We start from the raw sequence: 26873 nt of genomic DNA, 5'->3' as shown, positions 1-26873 counted from the left end.
CACAATGCAGAGTGGGGGGAGAAGGAAGGAAACGCTAGGATGGGCAGGAACCACTGAATGCAGTTGAGCAAAAATGTCAGACGCATTCAGAGCGCCGTGGTCTGAAATGTCACCCAGATGAGGAGGCAGGCGAGAGGCTAAGCTGAGAGGGGAGATACGGAGGGAGGTGTGTGCAGGGGAGAATGACACACACATACAGAAATGCAATGAATGACAAACACCATGCAGATAGCTGCTTTCAAAGAGAATGAGCACTGGGCTTACATTTACAGTACATGCACACACACACACACACACACACACACACACACACACACACACACACACACACACACACACACACACACACACACACACACACGGAAACCGAATTGCAATTGCAAACAAACAAAACACAAAATGCTCTTCTAAAAAAATAGTCTGTTTGTTTGTCTCTGTACCTACGAGTCGTAGTTGTTTGTCTCTGTGCCTACGAGTCGTAGTTGTTTGTCTCTGTACCTACGAGTCGTAGTTGTTTGTCTCTGTGCCTACGAGTCGTAGTCGTTTGTCTCTGTACCTACGAGTCGTAGTTGTTTGTCTCTGTACCTACGAGTCGTAGTTGTTTGTCTCTGTACCTACGAGTCGTAGTTGTTTGTTTCTGTACCTACGAGTCGTAGTTGTTTGTCTCTGTACCTACGAGTCGTAGTTGTTTGTTTCTGTACCTACGAGTCGTAGTTGTTTGTCTCTGTACCTACGAGTCGTAGTTGTTTGTCTCTGTGCCTACGAGTCGTAGTCGCTTGTCTCTGTACCTACGAGTCGTAGTTGTTTGTCTCTGTACCTACGAGTCGTAGTCGTTTGTCTCTGTACCTACGAGTCGTAGTCGTTTGTCTCTGTACCTACGAGTCGTAGTCGTTTGTCTCTGTACCTACGAGTCGTAGTCGTTTGTCTCTGTACCTACGAGTCGTAGTTGTTTGTCTCTGTACCTACGAGTCGTAGTTGTTTGTCTCTGTACCTACGAGTCGTAGTTGTTTGTCTCTGTGCCTACGAGTCGTAGTCGTTTGTCTCTGTACCTACGAGTCGTAGTCGTTTGTCTCTGTACCTACGAGTCGTAGTCGTTTGTCTCTGTACCTACGAGTCGTAGTTGTTTGTCTCTGTACCTACGAGTCGTAGTCGTTTGTCTCTGTACCTACGAGTCGTAGTTGTTTGTCTCTGTACCTACGAGTCGTAGTCGTTTGTCTCTGTACCTACGAGTCGTAGTTGTTTGTCTCTGTACCTACGAGTCGTAGTTGTTTGTCTCTGTACCTACGAGTCGTAGTTGTTTGTCTCTGTACCTACGAGTCGTAGTTGTTTGTCTCTGTACCTACGAGTCATAGTTGTTTGTCTCTGTGCCTACGAGTCGTAGTCGTTTGTCTCTGTACCTACGAGTCGTAGTTGTTTGTCTCTGTACCTACGAGTCGTAGTCGTTTGTCTCTGTACCTACGAGTCGTAGTTGTTTGTCTCTGCAAATACGAGTCGTAGTTGTTTGTCTCTGTACCTACGAGTCGTAGTTGTTTGTCTCTGTACCTACGAGTCGTAGTCGTTTGTCTCTGTACCTACGAGTTGTAGTTGTTTGTCTCTGTACCTACGAGTCGTAGTTGTTTGTCTCTGTACCTACAGTCGTAGTTGTTTGTCTCTGTACCTACGAGTCGTAGTTGTTTGTCTCTGTACCTACGAGTCGTAGTTGTTTGTCTCTGTGCCTACGAGTCGTAGTCGTTTGTCTCTGTACCTATAGTCGTAGTTGTTTGTCTCTGTACCTACGAGTCGTATCGTTTGTCTCTGTACCTACTAGTCGTAGTTGTTTGTCTCTGCAAATACGAGTCGTAGTTGTTTGTCTCTGTACCTACGAGTCGTAGTCGTTTGTCTCTGTACCTACGAGTCGTAGTCGTTTGTCTCTGTGCCTACGAGTCGTAGTCGTTTGTCTCTGTGCCTACGAGTCGTAGTCGTTTGTCTCTGTGCCTACGAGTCGTAGTCGTTTGTCTCTGTACCTACAGTCGTATCGTTTGTCTCTGTACCTACCAGTCGTAGTCGTTTGTCTCTGTACCTACGAGTCGTAGTCGTTTGTCTCTGTACCTACAGTCGTAGTCGTTTGTCTCTGTGCCTAGTCGTAGTCGTTTGTCTCTGTGCCTACAGTCGTATCGTTTGTCTCTGTACCTCGAGTCGTAGTCGTTTGTCTCTGTACCTACAGTCGTAGTCGTTTGTCTCTGTACCACGAGTCGTAGTCGTTTGTCTCTGTACCACCTTAGTCGTTTGTCTCTGTGCCTACATAGTCGTTTGTTTCTGTACCTACGAGTCGTAGTCGTTTGTTTCTGTACCTACCAGTCGTATCGTTTGTCTCTGTACCTACAGTCGTAGTTGTTTGTCTCTGTGCCTACTAGTCATATCGTTTGTCTCTGTACCTACAGTCGTAGTCGTTTGTCTCTGTACCTACGAGTCGTAGTCGTTTGTCTCTGTACCTACAGTCGTAGTTGTTTGTCTCTGTACCTACGAGTCGTAGTTGTTTGTCTCTGTGCCTACGAGTCAGTCGTTTGTCTCTGTACCTACGAGTCGTAGTCGTTTGTCTCTGTACCTACGAGTCGTAGTTGTTTGTCTCTGTACCACGAGTCGTAGTCGTTTGTCTCTGTACCTACATAGTCGTTTGTCTCTGTGCCTACGAGTCGTAGTTGTTTGTCTCTGTGCCTACAGTCGTAGTCGTTTGTCTCTGTACCTATAGTCGTAGTCGTTTGTCTCTGTGCCTACGAGTCGTAGTCGTTTGTCTCTGTGCCTACGAGTCGTAGTCATTTGTTTCTGTACCTACGAGTCGTAGTCGTTTGTCTCTGTACCTACGAGTCGTAGTCGTTTGTTTCTGTACCTACGAGTCGTAGTCGTTTGTCTCTGTGCCTACGAGTCGTAGTCGTTTGTCTCTGTACCTACGAGTCGTAGTCGTTTGTCTCTGTGCCTACGAGTCGTAGTCGTTTGTTTCTGTACCTACGAGTCGTAGTCGTTTGTCTCTGTACCTACGAGTCGTAGTCGTTTGTCTCTGTACCTACGAATCGTAGTCGTTTGTTTCTGTACCTACGAGTCATAGTTGTTTGTGCCTATATAATAACCTTACCCCTATACATATCTACCTCTACCACTCCAGTATCCCTGTCACCTTACCCCTATACATATCTACCTCTACCACTCCAGTATCCCTGTCTCCTTACCCCTATACATATCTACCTCTACCACTCCAGTATCCCTGTCTCCTTACTCCTATACATATCTACCTCTATCACTCCAGTATCCCTGTCTACTTACCCCTATACATATCTACCTCCATCACTAAAGTATCCCTGTCTCCTTACCCCTATACATATCTACCTCCATCACTCCAGTATCCCTGTCTCCTATACATATCTACCTCTATCACTCCAGTATCCCTGTCACCTTACCCCTATACATATCTACCTCTATCACTCCAGGATCCCTGTCTCCTTACCCCTCATCATATCTACCTCCATCACTCCAGTATCCCTGTCACGTTACCCCTATACATATCTACATATATCACTCCAGTATCCCTGTCACCTTACCCCTATACATATCTACCTCTATCACTCCAGTATCCCTGTCACCTTACCCCTATACATATCTACCTCCATCACTCCAGTATCCCTGTTACCTTACCCCTATACATATCTACCTCCATCACTCCAGCATCCCTGCACATTGTAAATATGCTACTGGAACTGACCCTCTATATAGTATGCTACTGGAACTGACCCTCTATATAGTATGCTACTGGAACTGACCCTCTATATAGTACGTTACTGGAAATGACCCTCTATATAGTATGCTACTGGAAATGACCCTCTATATAGTATGCTACTGGAAATGACACTCTATATAGTATGCTACTGGAACTGACCCTCTATATAGTATGCTACTGGAAGTGACCCTCTATATAGTATGCTACTGGAACTGACCCTCTATATAGTATGCTACTGGAACTGACCCTCTATATAATATGCTACTGGAACTGACAATCTATATATTATGCTACTAGAACTGACCCTCTATATAATATGCTACTGGAACTGACCCTCTATATATTATGCTACTGGAACTGACCCTCTATATAGTATGCTACTGGAACTGACCCTCTATATAGTATGCTACTGGAACTGACCCTCTATATATTATGCTACTGGAACTGACCCTCTATATATTATGCTACTGGAACTGACCCTCTATATAATATGCTACTGGAACTGACCCTCTATATAATATGCTACTGGAACTGACCCTCTATATATTATGCTACTGGAACTGACCCTCTATATAGTATGCTACTGGAACTGACCCTCTATATAGTATGCTACTGGAACTGACCCTCTATATATTATGCTACTGGAACTGACCCTCTATATATTATGCTACTGGAACTGACCCTCTATATAATATGCTACTGGAACTGACCCTCTATATAATATGCTACTGGAACTGACCCTCTATATAATATGCTACTGGAACTGACCCTCTATATAGTATGCTACTGGAACTGACCCTCTATATAATATGCTACTGGAACTGACCCTCTATATAGTATGCTACTGGAACTGACCCTCTATATAATATGCTACTGGAACTGACCCTCTATATAGTATGCTACTGGAACTGACCCTCTACATAGTATGCTACTGGAACTGACCCTCTATATATTATGCTACTGGAACTGACCCTCTATATAGTATGCTACTGGAACTGACCCTCTATATAGTATGCTACTGGAACTGACCCTCTATATAATATGCTACTGGAACTGACCCTCTATATAGTATGCTACTGGAACTGACCCTCTATATAGTATGCTACTGGAACTGACCCTTTATATAATATGCTACTGGAACTGACCCTCTATATAATATGCTACTGGAACTGACCCTCTATATAGTATGCTACTGGAACTGACCCTCTATATAGTATGCTACTGGAACTGACCCTCTATATAGTATGCTACTGGAACTGACCCTCTATATAGTATGCTACTGGAAATGACCCTCTATATAGTATGCTACTGGAACTGACCCTCTATATAGTATGCTACTGGAACTGACCCTCTATATAATGAACTGACCCTCTATATAGTATGCTACTGGAACTGACCCTCTATATAGTATGCTACTGGAACTGACCCTCTATATAGTATGCTACTGGAACTGACCCTCTATATAGTATGCTACTGGAACTGACCCTCTATATAGTATGCTACTGGAAATGACCCTCTATATAGTATGCTACTGGAAATGTCCCTCTATATAGTATGCTACTGGAAATGACCCTCTATATAGTATGCTACTGGAAATGACCCTCTATATAGTATGCTACTGGAAATGACCCTCTATATAGTATGCTACTGGAACTGACCCTCTATATAATGAACTGACCCTCTATATAGTATGCTACTGGAACTGACCCTCTATATAGTATGCTACTGGAACTGACCCTCTATATAATATGCTACTGGAACTGACCCTCTATATAGTATGCTACTGGAACTGACCCTCTATATAGTATGCTACTGGAACTGACCCTCTATATAGTATGCTACTGGAACTGACCCTCTATATAGTATGCTACTGGAAATGACCCTCTATATAGTATGCTACTGGAAATGACCCTCTATATAGTATGCTACTGGAAATGACCCTCTATATAGTATGCTACTGGAAATGACCCTCTATATAATATGCTACTGGAACTGACCCTCTATATATTATGCTACTGGAACTGACCCTCTATATAGTATGCTACTGGAACTGACCCTCTATATAGTATGCTACTGGAACTGACCCTCTATATAGTATGCTACTGGAACTGACCCTCTATATAGTATGCTACTGGAACTGACCATCTATATAGTATGCTACTGGAACTGACCCTCTATATAATGAACTGACCCTCTATATAGTATGCTACTGGAACTGACCCTCTATATAGTATGCTACTGGAACTGACCCTCTATATAGTATGCTACTGGAAATGACCCTCTATATAGTATGCTACTGGAACTGACCCTCTATATAGTATGCTACTGGAACTGACCCTCTATATAATATGCTACTGGAACTGACCCTCTATATAATATGCTACTGGAACTGACCCTCTATATAATATGCTACTGGAACTGACCCTCTATATATTATGCTACTGGAACTGACCCTCTATATATTATGCTACTGGAACTGACCCTCTACATAGTATGCTACTGGAACTGACCCTCTATATAATATGCTAACTCACTTTATCGGATTCTTATTATTTCTTATTTCTTTATTTCTCTACTTTTTGTTGTTGTACCTTGCTATTTTTAGTATTATATTGCAATGTTGGGTTTTGAGTTGGCAAGAAAGGCATTTCACTGTACTTGTATATGTGACATTAAAACGTGAAACTTGAAACTGAAACTATTGTGTGGTGACTGAGAGACAGATATTCATGGGAAATCTCTGTACCCACTACCCAGGCACTATCACATCAGGTTAGGGTTAGCTCTGTACCCACTACCCAGGCACTATCACATCACGTTAGGGTTAGCTCTGTACCCACTACCCAGGCACTATCACATCAGGTTAGGGTTAGCTCTGTACCCACTACCCAGGCACTATCACATCAGGTTAGGGTTAGCTCTGTACCCACTACCCAGGCACTATCACATCAGGTTAGGGTTAGCTCTGTACCCACTACCCAGGCACTATCACATCAGGTTAGGGTTAGCTCTGTACCCACTACCCAGGCACTATCACATCAGGTTAGGGTTAGCTCTGTGCCCACTACCCAGGCACTATCACATCAGGTTAGGGTTAGCTCTGTACCCACTACCCAGGCACTATCACATCAGGTTAGGGTTAGCTCTGTACCCACTACCCAGGCACTATCACATCAGGTTAGGGTTAGCTCTTTACCCACTACCCAGGCACTATCACATCAGGTTAGGGTTAGCTCTGTACCCACTACCCAGGCACTATCACATCAGGTTAGGGTTAGCTCTGTACCCACTACCCAGGCACTATCACATCAGGTTAGGGTTAGCTCTGTACCCACTACCCAGGCACTATCACATCAGGTTAGGGTTAGCTCTGTACCCACTACCCAGGCACTATCACATCAGGTTAGGGTTAGCTCTGTACCCACTACCCAGGCACTATCACATCAGGTTAGGGTTAGCTCTGTACCCACTACCCAGGCACTATCACATCAGGTTAGGGTTAGCTCTGTGCCCACTACCCAGGCACTATCACATCAGGTTAGGGTTAGTTCTGTACCCACTACCCAGGCATTATCACATCAGGTTAGGGTTAGCTCTGTACCCACTACCCAGGCATTATCACATCAGGTTAGGGTTAGCTCTGTACCCACTACCCAGGCACTATCACATCAGGTTAGGGTTAGCTCTGTACCCACTACCCAGGCACTATCACATCAGGTTAGGGTTAGCTCTGTACCCACTACCCAGGCACTATCACATCAGGTTAGGGTTAGCTCTGTACCCACTACCCAGACACTATCACATCACATTAGGGTTAGCTCTGTACCCACTACCCAGGCACTATCACATCAGGTTAGGGTTAGCTCTGTACCCACTACCCAGGCACTATCACATCAGGTTAGGGTTAGCTCTGTACCCACTACCCAGGCACTATCACATCAGGTTAGGGTTAGCTCTGTACCCACTACCCAGGCACTATCACATCACGTTAGGGTTAGCTCTGTACCCACTACCCAGGCACTATCACATCAGGTTAGGGTTAGCTCTGTACCCACTACCCAGGCACTATCACATCAGGTTAGGGTTAGTTCTGTGCCCACTACCCAGGCACTATCACATCAGGTTAGGGTTAGCTCTGTACCCACTACCCAGGCACTATCACAGCAGGTTAGGGTTAGCTCTGTGCCCACTACCCAGGCACTATCACATCAGGTTAGGGTTAGCTCTGTACCAACTACCCAGGCACTATCACATCAGGTTAGGGTTAGCTCTGTACCCACTACCCAGGCACTATCACATCAGGTTAGGGTTAGCTCTGTACCCACTACCCAGGCACTATCACATCAGGTTAGGGTTAGCTCTGTACCCACTACCCAGGCACTATCACATCAGGTTAGGGTTAGCTCTGTACCCACTACCCAGGCACTATCACATCAGGTTAGGGTTAGCTCTGTGCCCACTACCCAGGCATTATCACATCAGGTTAGGGTTAGCTCTGTACCCACTACCCAGGCACTATCACATCAGGTTAGGGTTAGCTCTGTACCCACTACCCAGACACTATCACATCAGGTTAGGGTTAGCTCTGTACCCACTACCCAGACACTATCACATCAGGTTAGGGTTAGCTCTGTACCCACTACCCAGGCACTATCACATCAGGTTAGGGTTAGCTCTGTACCCACTACCCAGGCACTATCACATCACGTTAGGGTTAGCTCTGTACCCACTACCCAGGCACTATCACATCACGTTAGGGTTAGCTCTGTACCCACTACCCAGGCACTATCACATCAGGTTAGGGTTAGCTCTGTACCCACTACCCAGGCACTATCACATCAGGTTAGGGTTAGCTCTGTACCCACTACCCAGGCACTATCACATCAGGTTAGGGTTAGCTCTGTACCCACTACCCAGGCACTATCACATCAGGTTAGGGTTAGCTCTGTACCCACTACCCAGGCACTATCACTTACAGATGTAGGATCTTCATTTGATCACCCTGTTACAGGATAACTTTCCTGCAATGGTCGGCAGGTAGCCTAGTGGTTAGAGCATTGGGCCAGTAACCAAAAGGTTGCTAGATTGAATCCCCGAGCTGACAAGGTAACAATCTGTCGTTCTGCCCCTGAACAAGGCAGTTAACACACTGTTCTCCGGTAGGCCGTCATTGTAAATAAGAATTTGTTCTTTAACTGACTTGCCTAGTTAAATAAAGTTTTTTTTTTTTAAATGGCTTCTGAAGTTTGTAATTTCCACTTAGAAATGTCCAACTTGATTTTCCCTTACGGAAATATTTATCAACCCCTCCAGAAAATGTCCATGAATTATAATCCACATAATGGTTTCTGTTTCCTGTGGCTGCAGAATGATTTTCTTGCTGTAGTAAAACCGGCCCCATGTGGAATCAAGATGTTTCATGCAACCTTATTCATTAGTCCACTGTTCACCCATAGGGGGACTCCTTCAGACAGAGACAACACACTAAACAGTAGGTGTACACAGGGACCGGCGTCCCAAAACGTACCTCTTTTCAACCTCATCAACATAGCCTCTCTTGACACACACACACACACACACACCATCTACACAGCCTCCCCTGACACACCCTCTACTCACATCACCCCTGGAGAGCCCAATTAGTTGACATCACCTCTAAATCATTACACACACACACACACACACACACCGAGCAGACACACACACACTAACGTGCGCACACACATGCACACGCGTACAGTATAGTCTGCAAGTACACCCTGCATATAAACCCATATTAGGCCATGTCATTCAATCATCAATCTGCTCCACAACAACAAACCTTTCCAGTGTTCCTTCCGCACACACACACACACACACACACACGCACACGCACACACACACGCACACACTCCCAGGGCCCTCTTTGTAGAGTACAGTCCCCCTCGCCCATGTGTCTGGAAATGGTTCATGTCTTCAGAGACAAAAGTTGAGTCCCTATTGCCTATTCTCTACTGTCTACACTGTTAAAATGAAATGCTTTGTAACACCAAAACTAGTGTCAACTGAGCTGCCACCAGCGCGATGGAGACGAGACGAACACCTCATCCTGGGATGCTTTTGAAACATGACGTGGTGTGTTGCAACACAACTTAACCATGTGTTGTGCAACCAGTGGTGGAAAAAGTACATTTTCATACTTGAGTAATAGTGAAGATACATTCATAGAAAATGACTCAAGTAAAAGTGAAAGTCACCCGGTAAAATACTACTTGAGTAAAAGTCTAAAAGTATTTGGTTTGAAATATACTAAAGTATCAAAAGTAAAAGTATAAATAATTTCAACTTCCTTATATTAAGCAAACCAGATGGCACCATTAATGTATTATTTATTTATGGAGAGCCAGGGGTACACTCCAACACTCAGACGAAGGATTAGTATGCCAGATCAGAGGCAGCAGAGATGACCAGGGATGTTCTTTTGATAAGTGTGTGAATTGGATCATTTTCCTGTCAAAATGTAACAAGTACTTTTGGGTGTCAGGGAAAATGTATGCCGTAAAAAGTACATTATCTTCTTTAGGAATGTAGTGGAGTAAAAGTCAAAGTGGCCATAAATATAAATAGTAAAATACAAAAATACCCCCAAAAACTACTTAAGTAGTACTTTAAAGCATTTTTACTTAAGTACCTTACACCACTGTGTGCAACACCTTAGCAAGGTGTGGGAGCCTACAGGAAAAGGTTGAAAACACTATCTTGGTGTTTCGAGTTCTGTTTAGTGCAGAATTAGATCCCTTCTCTTTTGGTGCCGTTTCCTCCCTCTAAAGCTTCTAAACACGACGATGATGTTTCACATCCTGTCTAGTGCAGAATTAGATCCCTTCTGGAGCATTTGAATGGTTAACATTGATGTACATACACTACATGGCCAAAAGGATTAGTGGATTAGGCTATTTCAGCCACACCCGTTGCTGACAGGTGTATAAATCGAGCACACAGCCATGCAATCTCCATAGACAAACATTGGCAGTAGAATGACCTTACTGAAGAGCTCAGTGACTTTCAACGTGACACCGTCATAGAATGCCACCTTTCCAACAAGTCCATTTCTGCCCTTCTAGATCTTTCCCAGTCAACTGTAAGTGTTGATTTTGTGAAGTGGAAACATCTAGGAGCAACAAAGGCTCAGCCGCGAAGTGATAGGCCACACAAGCTAACAGAACGGGACAACCGAGTGCTGACGCGTGTAGAGCGTAAGAATCATCTGTACTCGGTTGCAACACTCACTATCGAGTTCCAAACTGCCTCTGGAAGCAAAGTCAGCACAATAACTGTTAGTTCGGGAGCTTCATGAAATGGGTTTCCATGGCCGAGAAGCCGCACACAAGCCTAAGATCACCATGTGGAATGCCAAGCGTCGGCTGGAGGGGTGTAAAGCTCACTGCCATTGGACTATGGAGCAGTGGAAACGTGTTCTCTGGAGTGATGAATCATGCTTCATCAATTGGCAATCCGCTGGACAAATCTGGGTTTGGTAGATGCCCGGAGAATACTACCTGCCCCAATGCATAGTGCCAAAAGTAAAGTTTGGTGGAGGAAGAATGATGGTCTGGGGCTGTTTTTCATGGTTTGGGTTAGGCCCCTTAGTTCCAGTGAAGGGAAATCTTAATGCTACAGCATGACATTCTAGACAATTCTGTTCTTCCAACTTTGTGGCAACAGTTTGGGGAAGGCTCTACCCTGTTTCAGCATGACAATACCCCCGTGCACAAAACGAGGTCCATACAGAAAAGGTTTGTTGAGATCGGTGTGGAAGAACTTGACTGGCCTGCACAGAACCCTGACCTCAACCCCATCGAACACCTTTGGGATGAATTGGAATGCCGACAGTGAGCCAGGCCTAATCGCCCAACATCAATGCCCGACCTCACTAATGTTCTTTTGGCTGAATGGAAGCAAGTCCCTGCAGCAATGTTCCAACATCTAGTGGAAAGCCTTCCCAGAAGAGTAGAGGCTGTTAGAGCAGCAAAGAAGGGACCAACTCCATATTAATACCCATGACTTTGGAATGAGATGTTTGACTATACTGTTGGCCATGTTGTTTATCTGATAATGTGCCAATGTAGGCAGGTAAGCACAGTGCTCCATCCACCAGCGGCAACTAGAGGTTTTACAACAACATCACAGGACATTTGCCTCGATCGTCAACAGTTGGAAAAGTGGGAATGGGTTGTCTCGTCATTGAACGTCATTTTGCCTCATGGTTTTGATATCTGTTCATCATTGACCATTACACCTCATGGCACAACAAGCTGCTTAATGCTATTATAGAAGTACAACATTGTGTATAAGAATCATAACGTGTAAAAAAAATATATATATATATATATATATATATATATATAAAAAAATATATATATATATATATATATATATGACAGACAATCCTCTAAAAACAGAACCATGTGGCATGATAGGAAGTGCAAGGAGATTTAACAGACTTCCAATGAGTACAATCACTCAATTATCTCTATCTTTGGTTATCCTCATAAAAGAGCAACATAGTAAATTTGATTTAACCAGACATTTTTTTTGTAAAATCAAATGACTTGCATTCAGTTTTTATAAAGTACAGTGTGGCTGTGTGTTGAGTGTGTAAAATGCCAATGAAATGTGCCATTTTACTGCCCCAGAAATCGGAAGTTCAGTCCCACTTTCACTCCTTCTGTCTCTTCCCGTTTCTAATCTGTCTAAATTAAGCATTGGAAAAGGTCGAATTCAACAGAAATATTCTCCATAGGCCCTTATCGTGAAAATATTCTTATGCTATAAATCATTTTAATTTCTTAACCAGGTGATTGTTTGAGAGACAGTCTCCAAAAACATATAGATTTTTGTGTTTTGATGTTGCCTTTCACATGCACTGAAACCCCCCAAACTCTCTTAAAAACACAAATATTCAGATTTTACATGTATTCCGTTTTAAAACCCCTTCTGTGTATCAGAACACTTACAATGGGTTTCCATTCAAACACCCTCCAAACACCAGAACTCAGGTTAGGTGAACTACTTCTCATGGTTTCACTACACAATCATGGTGTCTTGAGTCTTTCTATTTTTACAGTGTACCAAAGTAGTGCACTATATACGGAATAGGGTGCCATTTGGATATAGAGAATAGGGTGCCATTTGGATATAGAGAATAGGGTGCCATTCAGATATAGAGAATAGGGTGTCATTTAGATATAGAGAATAGGGTGTCATTTAGATATAGAGAATAGGGTGCCATACAGATAGAGAATAGGGTGCCATACAGATAGAGAATAGGGTGCCATTTGGGACATGCACCAGAACTGCTAGGCTTAGGTAAGGTGTTTGCTGGGAGGTCTCTCTCTCCCTCCTCCTCCACCTACTCTTCCTTGTAGGGAAGTAGGGAGGTTGGTCGGGTGATATCTGTGACCGTCTAGCAATCCAAAGGTTGTGTGTTTAAGCAGCGTCAGGAACAACTGTAGCATTTGATCTAGCCCTTCCCCCAACCCTTATTCTAAACTTAACTAATTTCACGTAACCCGCTACGTAAATTCACCTAACCTTTGTCGTTAAATCCCCTAACTGCCAATGTAAATTCTTCTCGTAATTCTCCTTTGTTGTTACTCAGCAACAAGCAACCTGGTCTCAGATAAAGACGTGCAATACTATATGTCCTCCAAGATGTAGGATATGTTAGATCATCTAATTCACGACCGGGTAAGATGTATGATACTGTCCGTCCTCTAATTCATATGATCTTGTATGACCACTATTCCATTGACAATATAACCTAACGTAATGTAACATATCACAATAAATGGAGTGGCACAGATTTACGTACAGAATCATACGAATTTCCCTGAGACCACATTGCCCACCCACCTCTCTCTCTCCTTCAGTCTCTCTCTCTCTCTCTCTCTCTCTCTCTCTCTCTCTCTCCCAATGTCTTTCTTTCTCATGAACATAACTCAGAGGAAAAGCAGAGAGCAGCACCAAAACCATCACAGCAGCTGTTAGCACTAGCTAATGATCCCTCATTAGGCTACATCACAGCTCCTCTGTACTGTTAATTCCACAGCCAGCCCACTCCAGCATAAACACCTCGTCTCTCCTTATTACTGTGCAGTCTGTATTATGGCTTTGGGATACTGTTATAGAACCATGTTAGTGAAGACAAATGATCTGTCTGTTTATAAAAGATATCACAGGTACAGAAACTACAGGAGTTCGATGACAACCATCAGGGAGGATAGGAAAATCAGCCAGACCCACTCCAGGCCAGCAGTAGCCCGAATTCTACAAAATATATACACTACATGACCAAAGGTATGTGGACATCTGCTCATTGAACATCTCATTCCAAAATCATAGTCATTAATATGGAGTTGGTCCCCCATTTGCTGCTATAACAGCCTCTACTCTTCTGGGGAGGCTTTCCATTAGACTAGATGTTGGAACATTGCTGCGGGGATTTACTTCCATTCAGCCACAAGAGCATTAGTCGAGCCAGTCAAGTTCTTCCACACCGATCTTGACAAACTATTTCTGTATGGACCTCACTTTGTGCACGGGGTCATTGTCATGCTGAAACACAAAAGGGCTTTCCTCAAACTGTTGCCACAAAGTTGGAAGCACAGAATCATCTCAAATGTAATTGTATGCTGTAGCGTTCAGATTTCCCTTCACTGGAACTAAGGGGCATAGCCTGAATCATGGAAAACAGCTCCAGATCCTTATTCATCCTCCACCAAACTTTACAGTTGGCACTATGCGTTGGGGCAGGTAGCGTTCTCCTGGCATCCGCCAGACCCAGATTCGTCCATCAGACTGCCAGATTGTGAAGCGTGATTCATCACTCCAGAGAACGCGTTTCCACTGCTCCAGAGTCCAATGGTGGTAGATTTACACCATTCTGGCCGATGCTTGGCATTGCGCATGGTGATCTTAGGCTTGTGTGTGGCTGCTCGGCCAAAGAAACCCATTTCATGAAGCTCCCATGAACAGTTATTGTGCTGACGTTGCTTCCAGAGGCAGTTTGGAACTCGGTAGTGAGTGTTGCAACTGAGGACAGACCATTTTTACGCGCTACTTACAGTTGCTCTTACAGTTGACCGGGGGCAGCTCTAGCAGGACAGTAATTTGATAAACTGACTTGTTGGAAAGGTGGCATCCTATGATGGTGCCACGTTGAAAGTCACCGAGCTCTTCTACTGCCAATGTTTGTCTATATATATTGCATTTTGGCGCTCAATACTAGATTATTATTACAATTATTGTATCCCCTTTTTCTCCCCAATTTTGTTCTTGTGTCATCACTGCATCTCCCCAACGGGCTCGGGAGGCGAAGGTCGAGTCATGCGTCCTCCAATGAGCCAAGTAAAGCCTCCCCCCGGCCAAACCCTCCCCTAACCCGGACAACGGGTTAGGGGACTCACAGTCACGGCCAGTTGTGATACAGCCCGGGATCGAATCTGGGTCTGTAGTGACACATCTAGCACTGCCATGCAGTGTCTTAGACCATTGCGCCACTCGGGAGGCCCTTATACGCTCAATTGTCATACACCTGTCAGCAATGGGTGAGGCTGAAATAGCCGACTCCCCTAATTTGAAGGGGCGTCCACATACTTTTGTATATATAGTGTATTTGTATATGCCCAGTGGGACTAAAGGCTTAGCTGGGGAGATTTCAAATGATTTCATAAATTCCTGGAGTGGAGTGACTCACTCTGTATTCCTTGCCGAGGCCTCAATAAAAAAAGAGAATGGGTGAATATGCAAATGAGCTGCTGGAGAATAAGGAGAGGGATTCCCACCAGCCGAGGGTGAAAGAAAGAGAGAGTCCCCCCCCCCCGTCACACTCCTCTGAATGGACTCTTTCTTCTGCCTCACACACACATCACTGGCTGAGGTAGGAGGGAGGCCGGTCAACGGCAAAGGTAACTGGGGTTGCGTACCAAATTGCACCCTATTCTCTAAATAGTGTCCTACGTTTGACCAGAGCTCTATGGGCCCCGGTGAAAAAAATGGCCCTTGGTCCCTGTTCAAACGTAGGGTACTATATAGGGAATAGGGTGCCATTTGGGACACACATTGAGGCCTTTCTCTCTCGGCCTTCTTTCCCTCGGAGGCCTGGGCACACAATAACCTAAGCATCAGCCTTCACCAGACCCAGTAGAGCACCTAGCCTATACGCTGTTGCTTAATGTTATTCAGGTGACTGAATCAAGCTGGTGTGAGAGAGAAGAAAAACAGGTTATTTCTGGAATTAAGTCCCTCAAACAATAACATGGTGTACTCTGGAAGCCTTAAAGAGAATGGTCTAACACTCTCTCAAATCATTTTTTTTTTTTTTTTACCTTTAAACATTCACATTTAGTCATTTACAGTTGGTCAGTTACATACTGTCACGCCTTGGTCTTAGTATTGTGTGTTTTATTTTATTAGTTAGTCAGACCAGGGTGTGACATGGGGTTATGTATTGTTTTTTCGTATTGGGGTTTGTAGTGTTTGGGATTGTAGTTGATTAGGGGTGTGTGTTTGTGTTAATTAGGTTGACTGCCTGAGGCGGTTCTCAATCAGAGTCAGGTGCTTCTCGTTGTCGCTGATTGGGAACCGTATTTAGGTAGCCTGTATTTCGCTTTGCATTTCGTGGGTGATTGTCCCTGTCTCTGTGTAGGTTGCACCAGTCAGGCTGTATTAGGTTTCGTTCTGTTTGTTGTTTTTTTGTATTTATTTAGTTATTCGTGTTAGTTCGTTCGTTTTGTCTTCTTTAAATAAACATGAGTAACTTACACGCTGCATTTCGGTCCGACTCTCCTTCAACTAAACAAGAACGCCGTTACACATACATTTTCATATTTTTTTGTGTTGGTCCCCCGTGGGAAACGAACCCACAACTGGTCCCCCGTGGGAAACGAACCAACAACTGGTCCCCCATGGGAAACGAACCCACAACTGGTCCCCCGTGGGAAACGAACCCACAACCCTGGCATTGTAAGCGCAAAGCTGTAGCAACCCGAGATACACTCCAACTGTAAGGACTGCCTCGGAGTTATGATTAGCCTACAGTTTGACATCAAAAAGGCCTATACCTAATGATAGGATATAGCGTGGGCTAACTGACATTATAAACTGGGTGGTTCAAGCCCTGAATGCTGATTGGCTGGCAGCCGTAGTATATCAGACCGCATACCACGGGTATGACCAAACATGTATTTTTACTGCACCAATTACGTTGGTAACTAGTTTATAATAGCAATAAGGCAACTTTTGTGGTATAATGGCCATATACCAAACCCACCCTGGCATTGTGGCTTAATTACACCTTGATGAGGTATTTTTCAGAGGGTTGAGAAATACCTCTGTTTTATACCTGGTTCCTATTCACGAGAAATGAAATAGAAGCAACTGTCCAAAACAAGCAGCGACTACCTGAACTTGTCCAATAAGAATCTCTTGTTTTTTTTCTTCATTTTCCATCGCAAAATGTTTTTGTTACAGTGTGCACTAATGAATACAACCCTGCAGTTCAGTATTTTCTATCACTTGATGTGGGATAGGTTTACACAAGTATAAATGCATTATAATACATAGCCTACTTCATCTGAATAGATAAGCCATTTCTCACAAACAGGGAGTTGATGGGCGCTATCTGGCTACGTCATTTCATTACAACACAATAGACTTACAGGGACCATGTGCTTTAGCCTTGCAGGCAGCATCACATGAATTAAATCTGAACAAGAGGAGGCCATGTTGTTATGCAAAGCCCAGAGGAAAAGAGACGTTTCCACCTTTCTAAACACACACGCACACACACACACAAACACACACACGCACACACATGCACACACACACACACACACACACACACACACACACACACACACACACACACACACACACACACACACACACATTAGTCACAGCAGCCCCTCCCCCCAGTCTCAATGCACCTCCCCCTCTTCCATAAAAGGGGAGAGATGGAGTTCAGGCCAAAGACATCGGTTTTGTCTAGAATGGATAGATACAGCTTTTGTCAAATTTTACTTTTCGGTGCAGGTTTAGGAGAAATGATGCAACAGGTTAAGAGAATTAATGTAGCAGGTTAGGACAATTCATGTAAAAGATTTCGGCTAAGGATAATTTGAGAAAAGCTGTATCCTATCGAGCCCTGTGTCATTCCTCAGGACCCTTGCATTAAAGGGACATGGACACAGTGCCTCGGGCTCTTAGAAGAAGCCTCTGAGAATGAGGGGAAAGTGACATTTTATGTGACACTGTGGCCACAGGTCAATCAACACAGTCAGGGCTGCTGTGGCCACTGCTACTGAACATGTGAATTAGAACCTTCCGGAAATGTACGTCATGTAGCGGACGCTCTTATTCAGAGCGACTTACAGGAGCAATTCGTTTTAAGTGCCTTGCTCAAAGGCACATCGGCACACCAGCAACCTTTCGGTTACCTGCCGTCCTAAAACTACTGGAACCATTTAGCCAGGAGGCACATCAAAGTCACAGTAGAACGGCTTTCATTTAATATTCAAAATATACTGTTAAATAATGAATATCTAGACATTGTTTTCATCTCCACCACTCCCTATTAGAAACGGTAACAACCATGCCTTTGAGGGTCTGACTTCGCTCACTTCAACCATGGATTTGGCTCATCTTTAATCAGGTCAAACAGTCCCAAATGGATCCCTATTCCCTATATGGTGCACTACTTTTGACCAGAGCCTTATGGGGTAGTATAGTAGAGCACTATATAGGGAATAGGGTGCCATTTGGGACATAGTAGTGAGTATGACTGAAATCCTAAGCAGCTACGGGCTGTGTTTATACTGTAGGGTATGTTAATACGAGCACACATTCCTATACTCCCAAATTGCAGTGTTAAATTACAGCCTCTGCAGAGAGAGTGAGAGAGGAAATATTATCAATTTCACTTGCTTTAGCAATGTAAACATATCCTTCCCATGCCAATAAAGCCCTTTGAATTGAATTGAGAGAGAGGGGAGAGAGAGAGAGAAATCAAGAGAAAACAAAAAGATAATTACTTGATACATTGGAAAGAATCAACAAAAAAACTGAGCAAACTAGAATTCTATTTTGCTCGAAACACAGTGTGTCACGCCTTGGTCATTGTATTTTGTGTTTTCGTTATATATTTGGTTAGACCAGGGTGTGACATGGGGTTATTATGTATTGTGTTTTCGTATTGGGGTTTGTAGTGTCTGGGATTGTAGCTGATTAGGGGTGTGTGTGTGTTAAATAGGTTGGCTGCCTGAGGCGGTTCTCAATCAGAGTCAGGTGATTCTCGTTGTCGCTGATTGGGAACCGTATTTAGGTAGCCTGGTTTTCGCTTTGTATTTCGTGGATGATTGTTCCTGTCTCTGTGTAGTGTGCACCAGTCAGGCTGTAATAGGTTTCACGTTCTGTTTTGTTGTTTTTGTATTTATTTAGTTATTCGTGTATAGTTCGTTTCGTTTGTCTTCCTAATAAACATGAGTAACTTACACGCTGCATTTCGGTCCGACTTTCTTTCAACAAAAGAAGAACGCCGTTACACAGTGGCAGAATACCTGACCAATGTGACTGACCCAAAATTAAGGAAAGCTTTGACTATGTACAGATTCAGTGAGCATAGCCTTGCAATTGAGAAAGGCCGCCGTAGGCAGACCTGGCTCTCAAGAGAAGACAACCTATGTGCACACTGCCCACAAAATTAGGTGGAAACTGAGCTGCATTTCCTAACCTCCTGCCAAATGTATGACCATATTAGAGACACATATTTCCCTCAGATTAAACAGACGCACAAAGAATTTGAAAACAAATCCAATTTTGATAAACTCCGATATCTATTAGATTAAATACCACAGTGTGCCATCACAGCAGCAAGATGTGTGACCTGTTGCCACAAGAAAAGGGCAACCCATGAAGAACAAACACCATTGTAAATACAACCTATATTTATGTTTATTTATTTTTCACTTGTTTTTACTTTAACTATTTACACATCGTTACAACACTGTATATATACATAATATGACATTTGAAATGTCTTTATTCTTTTGGAACTTCTGTGAGTGTAATGTTTACTGTTAATTTTTATTGTTTATTTCACTTTTGTTTATTATCTACTTTAATTGCTTTGGCAATGTTACCATATGTTTTCTATGCCAATAAAGCCCTTAAATTGAATTGAGAGAGAGAATGACAGAGAGAGACAGAGAGACAGAGAGGAGGAGGTTGATGGATGACGGAGGTGTGACAAAACCAGTGCTTAAGGATGACCAACACCTGCCTAACCAGGCCAGGACACAAGTTCAGTTTGTATTGTAATTATTTTGTTTTTTATCCTCTTATATCTGTTGTCTGGTAAATATTTCCATTTTTATTTTCATTGTTTTTATTTGTTTTCTCCCTGTGCAGCACATTGTGTTGCATTCCATTTCTGAAATGTGCTTTCTTAATAAAGCTTGATTTTATTTGACTTTAGACCAGAGCACTATGGGTGCCCCGGTCAAAAGTAGTGCACTACACAGGGAATAGGGTGCCATTTGGGGCGTAATCCAGACCTTCATCTATCAAGGCAGGGCACTGTGAGCACCCTTGATTCCTCTCAACTGTCACTCAGCAGGAGGTCTTGCTCACACACTCACACACACAAATGCACACACACACACTTAATAACTTGTAAAAACATCCAAAAATCTGAAGTAGGCTATGATACCATAATTGGCTACAAGATGGAAATAGCAGCGTCAAGGAGCCGAGAAGAAACAGCATCAAGGTGAAAACATCACCCCATGTAGGGAGGAGAGACACCACGTGACACCCTGCCTGCTCTAGCATCTTTTGATTTGCTACTGGGAGGGAGTGCTTCATGAAATAACACCGTTCTTTCCGTTATTACTCATCAATAATGTAAACCTATCACAACAGTCAGATATGTAATTCATTATTTCAGATGTAACGCAGATTATGATTAAAAGCGAGTTCGTGTGTTGTTGTTTTTTACATGCTTATTTTTTTACAATAACAAAATTATAGAATTACAAAAAAATGACAAAGGGGAGTTAAACATAAGGTTTAGGCTAAAATAAAATGCCATGAATGAGCAAGATCTGGAACAAACCTGAGGGCGGAGGTGAAAATAAGGGAAATGAGCGAAAGTACCGTTATTCAGAGAGAAGCGAATCTGTGCCTGTTAGAAATAACACTAAATCATATACCTTGCCATCATAAACAATACGTGATCAAATTAATTGAATTTGCCGGATGTACATTAAAACAATAATATCGACCGAAGTATATAATTCGAGGCACCTTCATAGGTGTTGCATCACCTTGCATACCTGTCCCGTCTCATAACCTAAAAAGCAGCAGCCCCGCCTTCACTGCAGTAACGGTACACACCGCCATTCCATTCTATCGACCCACTCGGAAATTGCATAACAATATAATTGAAAACAACAGATGGAAAACATTTCGCTGGTGCTGCCTGTTTCACAGAACCTATTGCTACTTATTCGCCTACTGAAAATAGCGGAGTCATTCGCATTCGCAACCACCTTATGCATCACTTTCATTTTCCGGCACAACCTATTATGTCTTGCCTGCCCGCACCGTGACACACACAGGGCGGTAGGCTACACCAGAGGACACTAAACATCACTCGTTCCGACAAAAAGAAAAATAACGGAACAACAAACATCATAATCAAACACGAACACATTGGTCAAATCCAGCGAGAGCAAAACCAACGAACATTGAGAAACAAGCTTCTGACGCTGACACATCCATGCACGGGTAAACTATAAACCAAACCATTTTTTTTCTACCTGCACAAGTTGCCATTTGCTGCAGCGTTTTGGAGTCTTTTCCGCGTCTGCTCTAGAATAAATATAGGTTTAAAATAAACAAACACGTCCCCGCAATCTGTGTAAATAATACTGTATAGATAAGCACCACAGGTATGTTTTTATAGGAGGACATTTGCGAGCCCCGTTTTCCTGTTCAGGTGTACATGTTCACGACTCCTGCCTGCGCACGGCGCTCAACTCTGTGTGTCACAGCTTGTGTCGTCAGCGGCCACATAAAAAGGTGCTTTCCGTTTCCAGCCCCTCATCACCACTCATATAACGGTATTTACCTAAAATAAGATTTTATTGGCTGGTAGGTTGAGTGAAAGTGAGGAAGATAGGTAGAACACAGGTAGAACACAGGTAATAGGTTATCCAATGAGAGGAAGCTACTCTGTTCTGATAAAATTTAAAGTCAAATCCAAGTTACAATAATCTGCAGACAAACGTCATAAATCAAGTGATTGATTAGACTACATCGGAAATATAGATAGCTGTTCTGGGTTATTGTAGCTATAACGTTGTGTATTTTCTATAGGTGTTTTGTGTATTTAGCACTCTGAGAATCATTATCCTATGTATATTCCTGTAGCGCAATTGAACTACATTCTTCACAACCAAATAAAATAAAATAAAAAATGTCCTTGCTGTTGCATGTAAAGTTGGAGCTAAAACAGTGTCAAGGCAGCTGGCGCTGTTGCAGCTGCATAGCTAGGTTCCTTTTAGAGACTGCAGCAGTTGCTCACACACATAGGACAACTGTATGACGAACATTTCTTTCCTGCAGCATAACAGGTAAACTACTATCTTCCACAAATCAGCTTATCTTCCACAAATGAAAATCATCACAAGTTATTCAACAAGCTCTATTCTGAGGACTAAAACATATCCCCGACCATGGCCCAAAACAATGTTATGCTTTCCAAGAAAAGCATGCCACGAGATGCCCGAGTGTAATATATTAAAATCTAAGTTGACAAAGTGGTTAAATAAAACAACACTTTGTACAACACAACTCTTACACTTACTCAAACCACGCGACAAACAATGCGTTAAAAAAGTGTTGCGGGCGGCTAACCGGAGGGGTTGTTATCCAAAACAACTCAACACAATCCCGTATAAAATATGTAGCTATTTATTTTAGATAATAATATAATGCAAGTCGAGAATGACATGCAATCAGTGACTCTACAAATGCACATTGCTGAATATTCCATCACACTCAAATAACTCTGCTACCCGGTAGTAAAACAAGACCAACTATTAGCTATTATCGTTATCTACTCGTTATTTTTCAGCACAAAATATCAGGTGGCTCAGCTTAACTGAACTGCATGGCTGGGGGCAGCACGTTAGCAAGCTAGCCTGTTTAGCCGAGAAGTTTTTGTTGAGCAAACAAGGTAGCAAACGTCATGATTTATTTGAACAAATATAACACATTGCAGCTTGTGTATTGGAAAAACAAGGAGAAAAGTTAACCTCCAGTCCACGGGATGAGAGGCGAGTATAACGGTACGCTCGAGCAACGCACCACTAGGCGGAGAGAGAAGCGAGACAGGTATAACGGTACACAGCACACTGGAATATAGGCTACTTACTACTTTCCAGCACTTGAAGTCCCTAAAACGTTGTTCAGAAAAGTCCCAAAGTCAACGAACAGAGTTAAATGAACACAAAAGTACGTAGTCCGTCTCACTGAATCGTTTCCCGTCGGTTTTACGGAGTTTGACTTACCGTTATTCCTCCTCGGGTTCGCCTGTTTTCTGCGCTTACACCTGGGGCCATCCGCCATGATCCTTTCGCTGTGTCTGAATGCTGCCCGAGCGAGTCAGCCCCCCTCCCTCCCGTACCCCCTCCTCTCTCCATTCTACCTCCCTCCCTGAGCTGCACCTGGTTTACGACACTCTGCTTTACGACATCACCTTCTCCACCGCTATCACCTCAGCGCGTTGTCATTCCCCCTACTGGCAACACGTGAGTCCATCCCGACCTTTTGATTACGCCGGACACTAGCGTGTTTGCGCCTGTTGCCGAACATATAGGATGCATGGTCAAATAGATATGGCAAGTTGTTTTGATAACAGGTAACATTTTGACAGGTAATAGACAGTCCATTACTAGGCTGCCTGCTACTATTATGAAGTTCACATTTGGAAAGGAGAAGCTCCTTCAAGCGACAGGCAACTGTTCACGTGACAGAGCATTAACCTCTTAAAAGCCGGTCTGTTGCTGCTGCACACGTAATCTACTCTATAACAGTTTTGTAAAAACACAACTACACACACAATTTTTTGGGCACTAACTGTCCTGCACTGACTCTATGCACACACACAGACTCTATCCACACACTAACACATACTTACAGTGACACCCCAATACCCACACTCAGAGGTATCGTGCACACCAGAAAACAGGGAGCACAAAGTACATGAGGATGGCTGGGAGGTAGAAGTTGGAGAATTTAGCATTTTGTAAATACCTAAAACAGCTTTCTCTTGTAATTTAGAGCCAGAATCATTATGCTTAAAGGTGCAATATGCAGAAATTGCTCCTCCATTTCCTGGTTGTTAAACAAATAGTTTCGCCTAATTTCATTTTATGTGACAAAACAAGCAATGTACAGTGTATAACTAATGTCATTGTACCATCTAAACCACTATAAACTATATTTTCAATAACTAAAAATATTGTATTTTCAGCTACACGTGCCCCTTATGGGCATGACACCTCTACACACACTACATATGCCCACACACACAACACATGCATACTGACGCCACCTACACACTTTCACACTCACCAAATATGCTACTGTCTATTATCTACTCTGTTGCCTAGTCATTTTACCCCTACCTACAGTTGAAGTCAGGATGGCAGGGTAGCCTAGTGGTTAGGCGTTGAACTAGTAACCTGAAGGTTGTGAGTTCAAACCCCCAAGCTGACAAGGTACAAATCTGTTGTTCTGCCCCTGAACAGGCAGTTAACCCACTAGGCCATCATTGAAAATAAGAATTTGTTCTTAACTGACTTGCCTGGTTAAATAAAGGGTAAAAAAAAAAGTCTGATGTTTATATATTTGAACTCAGTTTTTAAGAATTCCTAAAATGTAATCCTAGTAAAAATTCCCTGTTTTAGGTCAGTTAGGATCACCATTTTATTTTAAGAATGTGAAATGTCAGAATAATAGTAGAGAGAATGATTTATTTCAGCTTTTATTTATTTCATCCCATTCCCAGTAGGTCAGAAGTTTACATACACACAATTAGTATTTGGTAGCATTGCCTTTAAATAGTTTAATTTGGGACAAACATTTTGGGTAGCCTTCCACAAGCTTCCCACAATAAGTTGGGTGAATTCTGGCCCATTCCTCCTGACAGAGCTGGTGTAACTGAGTCAGGTTTGTAGGCCTCTTGCTCATGTAACCGATGTGAAATGGCTAGCTAGTGAGCGGTGGTGTGCGCTAATAGCGTTTCAATCGGTGACGTCACTCGCTCTGAGACCTTGAAGTAGTGGTTCCCCTTGCCCTACAAGGGCTGCGGCTTTTGTGGAGCGATGGGTAACGATGCTTTGTGGGTGTCAGTTGTCTATGTGTGCAGAGGGTCTCTGGTTCGAGCCCGGCGAGGGTACAGACGACCATTATACTGTTACACTCACACACACTTTTTCAGTTTTGCCCACAGATTACTATAGGATTGAGGTCAGGGCTTTGTGATGGCCACTCCAATACCTTGACTTTGTTGTCCTTACTTTGGAAGTATGCTTGGGGTCATTTTCCATTTGGAAGACCCATTTGCGACCAACCTTTAACTTCCTGATGGATGTCTTGAGATGTTTCTTCAATATATCCACATAATTTCCCTTCCTCATGATGCCATATATTTTGTGAAGGGCACCAGTCCCTCCTGCAGCAAAGCACCCCCACAACATGATGCTGCCACCTGTGCTTCACGGTTGGTTCTTCGACTTGCACGCCTCACCCTTTTTCCTCCAAACATAATGATGGTAATTATGGCCAAACAGTTCTATATTTGTTTCATCAGACCAGAGGACATTTCTCCAAAAAGTACGATCTTTGTCCCCATGTGCAGTTGCAAACAGTAGTCTAGATTTTTTATGGCGGTTTTGGAGCAGTGGCTTCTTCCTTGCTGAATGGCCCTTTAGGTTATGTCGATATAGGACTCGTTTTACTGTGGATATAGATACTTTTGCACCTTTTTCCTCCAGCATCTTCACAAGGTCCTTTGCTGTTGTTCTGGGATTGATTTGCACTTTTCGAACAAAAGTATGTTCATCTCTAGGAGACAGAACATGTCTCCTTCCTGAGCGGTATGACGGCTGTGTGGTCCCATGGTGTTTATTCTTGCGTGCTATTGTTTGTACAGATGAATGTGGTACCTTCAGGTGTTTGGAAATTGCTCCCAATGATGAACCAGACTTGTGGAGGTCTACAATTGTTTTTTTGTCTTGGCTGAGGTCTTGGCTGATTTATTTTGATTTTCCCATGATGTCAAGCAAAGAGGCACTGAGTTTGAAGGTAGGCCTTGAAATACATCCACAGGTACACCTCCAATTGACTCAAATGATGTCAATTCACCTTGACATCATTTTCTGGAATTTTCCAAGTGGTTTAAAGGCACAGTCAACTTAGTGTATGTAAAACTTCTGACCCACTGGAATTGTGATACAGTGAATTATAAGTGAAATTATCTGTCTGGAAACAATTGTTGGAAAAAAATCACTTGTGTCATGCACAAAGTAGATGTCCTAACCGGTTTGCCAAAACTATAGTTTGTTAACAAGACATTTGTGGAGTGGTTGAAAAACTAGTTTCAATGACTCCAACCTAAGTGTATGTAAACTTCCGACTTCAACTGTATGTGTACGTACTCTCTTAGAAAAAAAAGGTGCTATCTAGAACCAAAAAGAGTTCTTGGGCTGTCCTCATAGGATAACCCTTTGAAGAACACCCTTTTGGTTCCAGTTAGAACCATTGTAGAACCCTTTCCACAGAGGGTTCTACATGGAACTAAATAGAGTTCTACCTGGGACCAAAAAGGGTTCTCCTATGGGGAGAGCCACAGAACCTTTTGGAACCCTTTTTTCTAAGAGTGTAGCTACCTCAATTACACTGTACCATGTACACACATTGACTCTGTACTGGTGCTCCCTGTATATATCGTCTCACAATTATTTCTTCATTTTCTATCTTTAACTCTGCATTGTTTGGGGGCAACAGGTAGTGTTGG

The 26873-nt window shown here is 43.1% G+C and overlaps 1 protein-coding gene across 1 annotated transcript in view; it reads right to left on the bottom strand.

The window, feature by feature from the left end:
* Positions 1-23446, bottom strand: part of LOC135509726 (zinc finger E-box-binding homeobox 1-like) — a 132486-nt gene extending 109040 nt beyond the window's left edge. Inside the window, exon 1 of the mRNA XM_064930628.1 lies at positions 23362-23446. Coding sequence (XP_064786700.1) covers positions 23362-23419 — 58 coding nt within the window. The 5' untranslated portion in view covers positions 23420-23446. The remainder of the gene's footprint in view (positions 1-23361) is intronic.
* Positions 23447-26873: the final 3427 nt, after the last annotated feature.

Source organism: Oncorhynchus masou, chromosome 3 (assembly GCF_036934945.1).
Source record: "Oncorhynchus masou masou isolate Uvic2021 chromosome 3, UVic_Omas_1.1, whole genome shotgun sequence".
NCBI classification, from domain to species: domain Eukaryota; kingdom Metazoa; phylum Chordata; class Actinopteri; order Salmoniformes; family Salmonidae; genus Oncorhynchus; species Oncorhynchus masou.
The sequence above is the reverse complement of the archived record's forward strand: the minus strand, read 5'-3'. Positions and strand labels throughout refer to the sequence as shown.